Raw genomic sequence first — 13,114 nt, 5'->3', positions numbered from 1 at the left:
TGTTGATAGATCGCGTCTTTCTCCTCTCTGCTGATGTGTGGCGTCACTCTGTTCCGGTCCTCAAAACAAACTGTGGATGCGGTCTCTCCCCCCTCTTTTTGTAGGTCCTAGGTGCGATCTGTGAAAATACTTGGAACTTTATTTATTATGGATATATAAACAAAAAAACAAAAAAAATAAAATAAAAAATTACACCAAAATATAATAGTTAATTTGTTTTTGTAGTTAGCTGTTAGCTGTTTCAACTGTTCAAAAAAAAAAATATTTTACTTCACTTGTGCTTTGACTCTTTCAACTGTTTTAATGAATTCGCCTTACACCTTTGTTTTTCTCGATTATTCCTCCTTGATTGTCTTTACGCTTTATATATAAATCATAATTTTCATTCGTTTCATACATTTATCCTTTCTCCATTTAATTTTTTTTTTCATTGAATTTTCTCTGTAATTTTTTTCTTCTTTAAAAAAACCCTTCTTCTTCCTATTATTCCCTTTTTCTTCCTATTATTCTATCTCTTCTGTAATTCCATTATCCTCTTTAATTATTTCACCGATTTATTTTCCCCCTAAATAATCTTTTTTTCTTTTGTATCTGTTAACCATGGCTACCCTAACAGAGATAGCTTAGCTATTCTGGTTATCCTTATGTCGCCTGTAATTATTGTTGTTATTTTTGTAATAACCCCCGTTTCTATTATTTTCCCTATAGTTTTCGTTGGGATTGGAATTGTTGTTATTATTATAGCCGTTATTGTTATCGAAGTTTCGAGTTCCTTGATAATTGTTGTAATTTTTTCCAAAATTGATATTATTTCTTCGATAATTGCTCTTATTCCCTCTGTAGTTATTGTTATTTCCTCGATAATTGTTGCGTTGTTCTCTATAATCGTTATTATTTCCTCTTCTGTTGTTTTTGTTATTACGATTGTAGTTGTAGTTGTTGGCTTGTGTGCTTCTATTGTAATTATTTTGTTGTTGTTGCGATGTTCTCATCCTTGTTGACTGCAGTCTGTTGTGGATCTCGCGTAGTTCTTCCTCCTCATCGATTTCTTTCTGAAACCAGTCAAGTAATTCTGGGAATGTTTTATCCCGTTGCGACTTTCCTGTCAAGGTTAAAGCGTTACTTTTGAGACCCGCTAAAAAATGCTTCCTCAAAGCAGTGTTCGCATACGACTCATTTTCGTGTTCCGGCAGAGCGCTTACGAACCTATATAATTCTTTAGCGCGAATTTTGTATTCGTTATAAGATTCGTGACTGCTTTGTTTTAGTGTTTCGATCTCTTTAATTATTGTTCCAATACTAATTGGAAACTATTTTTCAAATTCAGTTTCACATTGGCCCATGTGTCGCCTTGTATATCATGAAGACGCATGTGAGCCTCGCCTTTTAGTTTTGTATATACTACATTTAGTAGTGGTTTTTGGTCAGCATTTTCAGGAAAGGCATTTGAAAAATAATCAATCTGCATCAAAAAAGGCTGCAACTCTTCTGATTTGCCATGGAATTCCGGGATACATTGTATCGCCGTTACCATTGGAAATTCATATGCAGCCTGGTTTTGCACTGTCGTTTGAATTTTTTCTTCCAGTTCGTGAAATTTTTCCTTCCATTTTTCCAGTAGCGTGATTACTTCCTGGGTTTTCTTTTTCTCTTGCTTGAGGGCATCCTCGACTACCTGAAACGATGTTCGCAGTTTTTTTTATCTCTTCAGATGTTTTCCGGTTGCTTTCTACCAACAAAAAGTTTTTTTCAGCCAATTGGGAATTTTCACGGTCTGCATATTTTAGTTTCGTTTTACTCTCTTTCAGCCTGGATTTACACTTATAAATATTTTCCTGGTTTGCTTTCTTCTTCTTCATCATCTTTTTGGCTTTAAGAGGCTTTAAGTTTTGGGGATTTGCTTTATTCGACTCGGTGGTTTGTCTCTGTAGCTCTTCGATTTTTCTCTCCAGCGATTTTTTCTCCTTCTCGATAGCTGAGTGGAAATTTTTCTCATTTTTGAGCTGTTTCTCCAATCGACCAATCTCTTGTAAATTATTAGAAACTTGTGCCTTTAAATCAGTCTTATTACGAATTTTTCGTTCTAGAATTTTATTTAATCTATGTTCGAATAGTTTTAGCTCTTGAAAATGATTCAGCTTATTCGATAATACGCTTTTTTCTTGCTTGAGATTCAGTATGTCTAATTTCATGCGATCCTTCTCCTTTTCAAGCTTTACAACTCTTTGTTCAAATTCGACGATTTTAGATTCCAGTTTACATTCGTGATCCTTAAACGTTGTACCCTTGCTATCGAGCACGTTCGCTTTGACGCTAACTCGATCTGATGGGGCAAGTTTAATTTCCCACTCGGAAACTTCCTTCTCAATGTTCTTCTCGATTCTTATTAACTGGTACTTCACATTTTGAATGAATCGCTCGTATGAAACTTTGAAATCCATTTTTTATATTGAAACAAAACCCAACGATTCAAAATTACTATGAGTACCAATGATAAGCCTTCATGGATATATTATGGACGATTTTTAACCATGTTAATTCAATAGAGCCAAACTTTTTATGCTTCTTCTTCAGCAACTTCTTCTCAAATGGAAAATTGTTAAATGCATATCGTAAATAAAACATACATTTTTTTTTCTATTGTATTTTGAATTTCATTTTCGGAAGGAGAAAAAAAAATTCCAGAAATCCCTTTTATAACAATTCTTATCTTCATGTACGTAAATTCTCAATCACAACTGCACAATACAGCAATATCATATTTCTTCGCTTTCAAATATATATTCAGACATCAATGCAAGTTTGAACCAACGCATTATGAAACAGTAGATATTAAATTATCAAAACGCATGACTAATTAAACCATGTTTAAAATAGAGATCTATTTTTTTGATAATTATGAATACACTTGATTTTGGTTTTTATTAATAGCATCAGTTTACAAAAAATCTTCATAATTTTAATTTTAATTCAACGGGTAAAATTGAGATAATTTGATGAAAAATACATTTTCTTTTGATACATGGAAACACGATAACAAAGGTATAGTTAATATTCTCAAAGTTCATAGTTCATAGTTTTGTATCATTATAATATTTAATGTCTTTTTTATTTATATATGAACATCACAGTAATTCGTATATTTTCAGGTCTCGCACATTGAATTTTCCCGACTCTATCTTTTGAAACAATTGCTGCATTCACTATCCCTAATACAACAATACCTTTCTTCATTTATTTTTCATATCATAATATCAATTTCAATAAATAAATATAATTAGTTAATTTGACAGATCCAAACAATCTTCTTCTCAAATAGAAGACGATTATATTATGGATAAAGAGATGCAAGGAAATTTAAAAGAAAACGTTAGGAGTATGTGAGGACTATTTTTTTTAAATATATCTGTTATATTGCTATTGTGTATTTTTAGACGTTATTGGGAAAAAAAGATATAATTGATATAAACTCCAGAATATATATATATATATATATATATATATATATATATATATTGTGTTTAGTATTTAGTATAAATATTAAAATGAATTTAAATTGAAATTATGTGTACCTCAAATGAATTCCTTGAGTAGCTAAAGTTAGGGTCATATGTTACCTACGTTACATTCAAGTTCATACCAGAATGAAAACGATCTAAACGATCTAATGATCACATACATGTACCATCTTGTTTGAAAGCTCCACGTAAAGTTAGTTGAAGTCAGAATCCCGAAGAATACAGACATGTAAATAAAGTCTTATTTCGTTTCCAATCCAAAAGGTTCATTGAGGTCGAAGTCCGCCGGTTATTTTATAGTTCCAAAGAACCTGATCCCGAATATAGTGAAACTTGTGACCAGACTTCTCAGCCCGTCCTTAGTGAAAAGGAGAGCGAGACGGATCACAGTGCGTTTCGGAAGTAGTTTCCAGCATCGCGTGAATGCAATTGAACAATCCGGTTCAATTGCACCAGCTGTAGGAGACAGTGTTTGACTGGGTCAAGTGGCATCCAAGTTTTTGGGCCAAAAGGCCAATAGTGCCGTGAAGCACTATGTCGCTTCGGACATTCCGGGTAATCGGCTGAAACAAGTGGCATTCACGTTTTTAGGCCCAGAGGCCATTAGTGCCGTTGAGAAAGCCTTCGCGTCGGACAATCCGGGTAATCCGCTGAAACATTGGTCCTTCGAACCGGATGCGAAGGACATTCCGGGGACCAAAAAGTGATTGTGGCCACGTTTGTCAAGAACAAAGGTTCGGTGTGGAATCTGCCATTTTGCACGCGATGTGTGAAACCAATAGGCATTGTTAGTGCATCCGTTGTTCGAGACAATTAGCAAAGAAGATTGCAATTGTTCAGTGTCGAAGACTAAGTAGTGACTTTGACCCTTTGTGAAGGTGAACAATATCTATTGTTTCTCGCGATTTAACTCAAGCCAAGCTACGCTAGCATTGTTGGATCGATACGTTGTTCGATCGATCGATCGCAATTGAAAGGACGCTTTATATCCTTTGCTCGGGAGGGTAGTGCACCGTGTTTAGCAATTCGGTAACTGTGCAGTGTTTTTTCGAAATTCCTTGGTGACCGAAACATCCTCGTCGGGAAAGAGTCGAAGAAAAAGACTATACGGGAAGAAGTTTTACGTACCGTCCCACCCACGTTCCGTCGCGTTTGTGAATCTATTTTCGTTGTTGTGGTCGTTCGAATAACGCCAACGTCGGGAGATGGCCACCATGAAAGTGAAGGATAAAAAGTTGAAAGACAAATTAACTCTTCGACGGTCATTACTTTCAACACTCGAGACAGTGAAAGCCTTCATGGATAATTACGAGGAAGAACGAGATTTCCCACAAGTACCAGTGTGGCTGGAGATACTCGACCAGGCTTTCCAGGACTGCTTGAAGGTTCAATCCGAAATTGAAAGGATGGACAATGGAGACGCCCCGTTAGTGAAGCATCTCCAGGAACGCCACCAGTTCCAGAGTAGATACTGTGCAACCAAGGGATGGTTGATGAACAGGCGATTGCTGGACCTGAACTCAACCATCAATGTACACGATGCAGCTCCAGCTCAACCTACTAGCTTCCACCTACGGTTGCCAAAAATAGATCTGCCGAAGTTTGACGGCGACTATTCACGGTGGCTAGGATTTCGTGACACCTTCAAATCGATGGTACATGACGTCAAGGACATTCCACTGGTAGCGAAGCTGCAGTTCCTGCTCCAGTCTTTAGAGGGTGAGGCACGTACGCCTTACGAGACGGTGGATATAGTGGCAGCCAATTATGTCATCACCTGGGAAGCCCTCCTAAAGCGCTATGATAACAAGCGGTTTTTAACAAAACAGTTGTATCGTACACTACACGATCTCGCTCCAATCCGGAAAGAATCTGCACAGGATCTTCATCATCTTGTAGACGATTTTCAACGCCATGTGAAGGCACTGGCGAAGCTTGGTGAGTTGGTGGAAACGTGGGACACTCCACTGATTTGTATGTTGTCCTATGAAATGGACCCTGCTACCTTCAGAGCCTGGGAGGAGTATGCAGCAAAGTCGGATAATGTTGGGTACGAAGCATGTATCGAGTTTCTCTACCAGCGAATTCGGATTCTGCAAACAGTGTCAACAGAGATCCAACATCGTTCTCAAGCAGCACCAGCCAAGGTGGCCGGTCCCCATTCCTTCAGCAAAAAGCTCCCCACTACGAAGGCGGTTGCCAACTCCGCTACCGCAAGTTCGCGTCCAAGTCCACCATCCTGCATTGCATGCCCGGAGAAGCATCTATTGTTTCAGTGTTCAGCCTTTCAAAGAATGACCGTTGAGCAGCGCCGTGAACTAATTTCCCAGAAGCGACTTTGTTGGAACTGCTTCAAATCGTCGCATATCGCACGGAGATGCGACTCCAAGTACACCTGTCGTCATTGTCACGAACGCCACCATACGCTGTTGCACAAATCCTCGAGCGACCCTGCAGCACAGTCAACACCCCAGTACCCGACACAACAAGCGAATTCCCACGGATCGGGTATTTTGGTTCCCGAAGTAAGCGTTCCTGCTCATAGCAGTTCCCCATCAACTGTTTTCCTGTCCACTGTTTCGCTGTGGATCGAGGATCGATTTGGAAGACAACATTCTGCTCGAGCATTAATCGACTCTGGTTCGCAGTCGAACTTCATCTCAAAGAAGCTGGCTCGTCGTTTGTGTCTACAGTCAGATCGAGTACGTGTTCCCATCGCTGGCATCGGTGAAACAACAGTGACGGTTACCCAGTCTGTCATCTCCACTATCCACTCCAAGAACAACGAGTTTTCCAGCAAGTTAGAGTTCCTGGTTTTACCGAATCCAACCTCTGAACTTCCCACGTCAAATGTCGACATATCCATGTGGAAAATCCCGTCAAACTTCCCATTAGCTGACCCTGCATTCAACGTGTCGAGTCCTATCGACCTGTTACTCGGAATCGAACAATTCCACGAATACATTATGAGTGGTAGAATAATCCTCGGGAAAGGATGTCCAGTACTATTCGAGACTGTCTTCGGGTGGGCTGTAATCGGTCGATGCTACGGCACAACTCCACCAACTACTCCGGTCTGCCACATCGCCACCACTCGAAATCTGGAATCTCTTTTGGAACGGTTCTGGGAGCTCGAATCCTTGCAGTCCGACCGAATCTATTCTGCTAAGGAGATCGCCTGCGAGGAGCTATATCAGGGTACTACGACTAGAAAATCCGACGGGAGATATGTAGTGTCTCTTCCCAAATCACAGGACCCTTACATTCAACTCGGTGAATCCCGTGCAATCGCCGAAAGACGTCTACTATGCTTGGAGCGAAAACTTGAACATGATGCATCCGTAAAGGAAGCCTACCACGAGTTCTTGGAAGAATATTCACGGCTAGGCCATATGCGACGGCTCGAGGATCCGGTGGACAACTCCATTTACCACTACTATTTGCCACACCACCCCGTATTCAAAGCCAGCAGTACAACCACGAAAGTACGGGTCGTATTTGATGCGTCCTGCCGTACGTCGTCTGGTAGTTCCCTCAATGATCTTCTGCTTGTCGGGCCAATCGTTCAAGAGGATCTTCAGTCAATTAAATTGCGTTTCCGGACAAACCCAATCGGTCTTGTGGCGGACATTGAAAAAATGTTCCGTCAGATTGCAGTTTGTCGCAACGATCAACCACTCCTCAGAATACTTTTTCGACAGAAGCCAACGGATCCAATCTCCACGTACGAGCTTCAGACCGTTACCTACGGTACCTCTTCTGCGCCGTTTCTCTCCACACGTACTCTCGTACAGCTCGCTACAGATGAAGGCGAGAACTTTCCGATGGCCAAAAAGGCCGTCCTCGAAGACTTTTACGTGGACGACCTCATCAGCGGTGCATCTACACCCGAAGAAGCCGTAGAACTCCGTCGACAGCTCAGTGCTATGTTGCAATCCGCCGGGTTTCCGTTGAGGAAATGGGCCTCCAACAGTTCGGCAGTCCTAGCCGAAATACCATCGGAGGAATTGGCAATTCAGCCGGTTTACGAATTCGCCAACGAGCAGTCGGTGTCTACACTCGGACTTATATGGGAACCGCATTCCGATACTTTGCGGTTTCGGATCCAACTTACACCTCCTGCAGTCGAACTCACCCGACGGAATGTACTGTCGTACATTGCCAAGATCTACGATTCATTGGGCCTTGCCGGTCCGGTAATTTCAACAGCCAAGCAGTTTATGCAGCGCTTGTGGGCATTGAAGAACAACGATGGGAATTCCTACGCTTGGGACGATCCACTTCCGACAAGGATCCAAGATGAATGGAAAGCATTTCATTACCAATTGAACTTGGTGAGCGATGTTCGCATCCCCCGATTCGTTTCGGTGGCCGGTGCTACCAGCTTCGAATTGCACTTCTTCTCAGACGCCTCCGAAAGGGCATACGGTACATGCGTGTACATGCGTTCCGAAGATCAACGCCAGAACGTTGTCGTCCACCTGCTTGCAGCAAAATCAAGGGTCACGCCATTGAAGACCCGCCATTCCATTGCCCGCTTGGAACTCTGTGCTGCAGTTCTCTCTACAGACCTGTTCCTGAAGGTAATTGCCTCGCTTAAATCTAACTTTCCTGTTTTCTTCTGGGTAGACTCCATGACCGTGCTTCAATGGCTGAAAGCATCACCCAACAGATGGAAAACTTTTGTGGGCAACCGAGTGTCCAAAATTCAAATTGCGACAGTTGGTCATCCATGGTACCACGTGCCAGGAAAGGACAATCCGGCCGATGATATATCCCGTGGCCTCACTCCAGCCGAACTTCTTCACCAAGAGCGATGGTGGACCGGGCCTGCTTGGCTCAAGCAGACCAAGAAACATTGGCCAAGCCAACTCGTCGATTCCGTGGCATCCTCCAAGGCTGTCGTCGAAGAATGTAAAGTGTGCCTGGCGGCACTCATATCTCCCACGGATCAACTGTGCGATTGGTTGTTCAACTGTTTCTCGTCGTATACTAAGCTACGGAAGGCCGTGGCATACTTCCTGCGGTACATGGGTGTACTGCACGCAACAGCTGCCAAGAAACATCCTGATGGGGCTTGTGCGGCATCCTCGAAGACACCATGTGAGCCACACACACATCTCACTGCATCCGATCTTCAAGACGCTGAACATGTTCTGTGTCAACTATCCCAGCGTGAAACGTTTCCGACGGAGCTGAAAGCACTACGCAATGGACGACCAGTTGACAAAACATCCCCTATGAAATTCTTCAATCCAATGCTCTCCAAGGACGGCCTCATCAAGGTTGGTGGTCGTATTCAAGACTCCAACTCTCCCGAAGGAATGAAGCATCCAATCATCATCTCGAGTAAACACCGACTGGCACACCTGCTTGCTGATCACTACCACCGAACTCTAATGCACGCCGGACCGCAGCTGATGACGACCACCATCAGACAGAAGTTCTGGATTCTACGAGGCAGAGATTTATTGCGTCAAGTGTACCACCAGTGCCATACCTGCTTCCGTAGAAAACCGGTATTGATCCAGCAAGCAACAGCAAATTTACCTAACTCCAGGGTGACACCGTCGCGGCCATTTTCAGTCTCCGGTGTCGACTATTGCGGCCCGATCCTCTTACGTGGTCCACACCGTAGAGCAGGACCAGTCAAAGCATACATCGCTTTATTCGTGTGCTTCTCAACGCGGGCCGTACACAGCAGCCGAAAACTCATTTTCGACTGGTGCGCTAATGCAGAAATCAAGTGGAAATTCATTCCACCGCGCGCACCTCACTTTGGTGGTCTGTGGGAGGCGGCGGTGAAATCGGCGAAGAGTCATCTTCTGAAGGAAGTGGGTAATACAACCGTCACCCACGAAGAAATGCTGACCCTGCTCGCCCAGGTCGAAATGTGCCTCAACTCACGGCCCATAACTGAGATGTCCAATGACCCAACGGATCTAGAGGCTCTTACACCGGGTCATTTCCTGGTCGGTTCGAACCTGCAATCGATTCCAGAAGCCGACTACAAGCAATTACCAGACAACAAGCTCAACCGTTGGCAGCTGATGCAAAAACGACTCCAGGCAATTTGGAAGCGCTGGAGCACCGAGTATTTACAGCAGCTGCAAGCCCGTTCATCAAAAGGCATCAAACCTCCCGTTGACATCCGAGTGGGCCGACTAGTCATCATTAAGGACGACAACCTTCCCCCAGCCCAGTGGATGTTGGGTCGCATAACGAAGATTCATCCCGCTCATGATGGTATCGTTAGAGTCGTCACCTTGAAGACGGCATCTGCAGACAATGTTGTCCGTCCTGTCGTCAAACTTTCACTTCTTCCAATGCCATCAAACGTGAACGACGTTGAGAATGAGCCAATATCTTCGACGCCAGACAGTTCATCGATTCGTACGCAGCAGTGTCCGTGTAGTAATTAAAATACGTTACTATTTTAAGGTGGCCGGAGTGTTTAGTATTTAGTATAAATATTAAAATGAATTTAAATTGAAATTATGTGTACCTCAAATGAATTCCTTGAGTAGCTAAAGTTAGGGTCATATGTTACCTACGTTACATTCAAGTTCATACCAGAATGAAAACGATCTAAACGATCTAATGATCACATACATGTACCATCTTGTTTGAAAGCTCCACGTAAAGTTAGTTGAAGTCAGAATCCCGAAGAATACAGACATGTAAATAAAGTCTTATTTCGTTTCCAATCCAAAAGGTTCATTGAGGTCGAAGTCCGCCGGTTATTTTATAGTTCCAAAGAACCTGATCCCGAATATAGTGAAACTTGTGACCAGACTTCTCAGCCCGTCCTTAGTGAAAAGGAGAGCGAGACGGATCACAGTGCGTTTCGGAAGTAGTTTCCAGCATCGCGTGAATGCAATTGAACAATCCGGTTCAATTGCACCAGCTGTAGGAGACAGTGTTTGACTGGGTCAAGTGGCATCCAAGTTTTTGGGCCAAAAGGCCAATAGTGCCGTGAAGCACTATGTCGCTTCGGACATTCCGGGTAATCGGCTGAAACAAGTGGCATTCACGTTTTTAGGCCCAGAGGCCATTAGTGCCGTTGAGAAAGCCTTCGCGTCGGACAATCCGGGTAATCCGCTGAAACATATTGTTTTAACTTCATTCAGTTTTAACTCTTCCGGTCATATTAAATTTGGGCATGGGCGTCGTACTGATCGAAATTATTATTATTTATTTATTTATTTATTTATTTTTTTTAAACAGTACTTTTGCCATAGATGCTATAAATATGTAATTAATGGCAGCAATATGTATCCGAAAAGATCAACACTTTTCACTTTTAACAAACAAAGATTTTGTTGCTTGAGACACTATGCGATTAGGAGCACCGTATTGATTCGTGAACAGGTTCACTATACATCAAGTTATTTTCATTTAAATTTTAAATTAAAAAAAACTGCTTTCGCATTTTCCAATTCGATAGAAAGTAAATTGCTTCACACGAATAGGGGTGAATTATTTTGACGTTTGTTTTGTGACAAGGTGAGGGTTGTCGCTCGTGCATAGAACGATCGAATTTGACTTAAACGGATTTAAAAAAAAAATCCAAAAGATTATTTCAGTCGAATCGTAAAATAGAATAGTTTTAAAGTTTTTTTTTTACTTACCCAACTGTAATCACCAAAACTTCCTTAATCCGCATCTTCTTCTTTTTCTTGCAACTTTAGGCGTACAAAAAAAATGTGCACAACACTACACACACTTGGAAAACTTGGCAAGTGTTTTTCTTTTTTTTTTTCGAAATTCACAATTCACCGGAACTTTATCAAACTTTAGGTAACCGTAGGTGCCGACCTGCCACTGTATTCTTCACCACGGGATGATGACGGAATTTATTCTCTCTACACTCTAGGGTTTATCAATGAAGTAACACAAAACTATAACCATATGCCGATTGATTAATTGATTGCTGGCTGGAGAAAACCCTAGTCTTCTTTTGAACGGAGCAATTTCTCTTCTTCTTTACGGCTTCACTTCTGGCACGCGCAGCGAGACCCAATTCTTTTTCTTGCACTCCACACACTGCAACTCACCAGTCAGAAATTGGCCCTGTACTTATAAGCACTTTTTTCCGCTGTCACCACAATGTAGCGGACCGGCGGCCAAGGCACTTTCTTTCACTCTAAAACACAAGAAAACACCACTTCTTGTTTTCAGGAGACAACCGTTCTCCAGCGTGGCTCACTATCGACTCCCTTTTGACGTAGGACTACGTCTAACCGGAAGATATAGGGTGTGAAATGAAAATCTAGGCACTGAACAAGTAGGAAAAAATGCAAGATTTGGAACGCTTATAACTCGAGCATTTCTCAATAGATCGCAAAGGTTTTTGCATCAATTGATAGGAAATATATCTACGCGTCTATCATAACGAATAAAATTTCATTTTTCTTCAGATAAATAATTGAATAATTGTGAAATATCAAGCATTGTTCAAATGCAAAATGTGCCCATTTTTGATTGGTCCATTTTGTGCTCCTCAAATCGTACCGACCAAAACGGGCAACCAGAGCAGCAGCGAAATACAATGAAGCACGATTGGAAAGGAAAAAGAAAAAAAAAGAAAATTCTCGAGCCAGCCAGTCAGCTTAAAAATCCCCGCTCCGCTGCCGTAACGATCATTCTTTGTGTGGACACCGACTGGACAACATCGTTGCTGGACGAGCTGGACGGCGAGGGATCGAGTGCCTTTCTCAAGGCAAGAGGGTGGAGGTGGTAGCGCTGGAGTAAACAGAGTAGAGTTTTCAAAGGGCCTTTCTCAAGGCTAGAGACGAATGAACTGCAAAAGTTTAAAGTCTCTATAATACAAGACCTTCCTTCCTTCCGTAACAATCATTCTCATCCAAACCGTACACCACATCGTTTCGCATCACATCACATCAACAAACCAACACAAGCAGCCATGTCTGGACATGGCAAAGGAGGAAAAGTGAAGGGAAAGGCAAAATCCCGCTCGAACAGTGTTGGTCTCCAGTTCCCCGTATGTGTATCCGCCAATTGCTCCGCAAGGGTAGCTTGGCCGAGCGCGTGCACCAGTCCACCTAGCCGGCGTTATATAGTTTCGGCCGCCGAAGTGATCGAGTTGGCTGGCAAAGCTGCTTGCGACGATAAGAAAACCCGCATTAGGAACAGACCACATTCAGTTCGGTGGACATCAAGACAACAACAGGCAGTTGCAGCGAGTGGCGAGTGGCAAACGCAATCGCAAAACGGCATCAGGTAGCAGAAGAAAAAAGGTTGTTCTTTATACAAACTGCTTTGGTGGTAAATCCAGAACAAGGCGGCATCGAGGGCGTTCGAAATGTTTTTTTTTTCAAAACCACGAGTACTAAGTTTTCTAAATTGGAACCATTCCATAAAACATGGCGCTTATCAGGGCCATTAAATCTTTCAAAAAAGAGTTTACGAAATACAGTTCAATGCATTCTAAAATGTTATCCAAAATAATAATAAAACACAAATTGATTTTTTCACAATTTGTTTGCCAGAATATGATGAGTTTGAGAATTTGGCAGTTGTACTGAGCGTATTGATGGTTGGAGACTTTCTCGATTATTCAATTCTTAAATTGC

At 42.2% G+C, this 13,114-nt stretch overlaps 2 protein-coding genes across 2 annotated transcripts; one reads left to right on the top strand and one right to left on the bottom strand.

Moving 5' to 3' along the window:
- Positions 1 to 623: 623 nt before the first annotated feature.
- On the bottom strand, positions 624 to 2,441 carry LOC129761283 (putative uncharacterized protein DDB_G0282133). The gene is made up of 3 exons (XM_055758996.1): positions 1,734 to 2,441; positions 1,532 to 1,675; positions 624 to 1,052 (listed from the first exon to the last, which is right to left on the bottom strand). Exons 1-3 carry the CDS (start codon positions 2,439 to 2,441, stop codon positions 624 to 626), a joined length of 1,281 nt encoding a protein of 426 aa, XP_055614971.1.
- Positions 2,442 to 4,723: 2,282 nt separating this feature from the next.
- LOC129761282 (uncharacterized) lies at positions 4,724 to 9,940 on the top strand. Its single transcript, XM_055758995.1, has one exon. The coding sequence runs from the start codon at positions 4,724 to 4,726 to the stop codon at positions 9,938 to 9,940; it is 5,217 nt and encodes a 1,738-aa protein (XP_055614970.1).
- Positions 9,941 to 13,114: the final 3,174 nt, after the last annotated feature.

Source organism: Toxorhynchites rutilus, chromosome 1, assembly GCF_029784135.1.
Source record: "Toxorhynchites rutilus septentrionalis strain SRP chromosome 1, ASM2978413v1, whole genome shotgun sequence".
In the NCBI taxonomy this organism is placed as follows: domain Eukaryota; kingdom Metazoa; phylum Arthropoda; class Insecta; order Diptera; family Culicidae; genus Toxorhynchites; species Toxorhynchites rutilus.
Note: the sequence above shows the minus strand (reverse complement) of the source record. Positions and strands in the feature narration are given on the sequence as shown.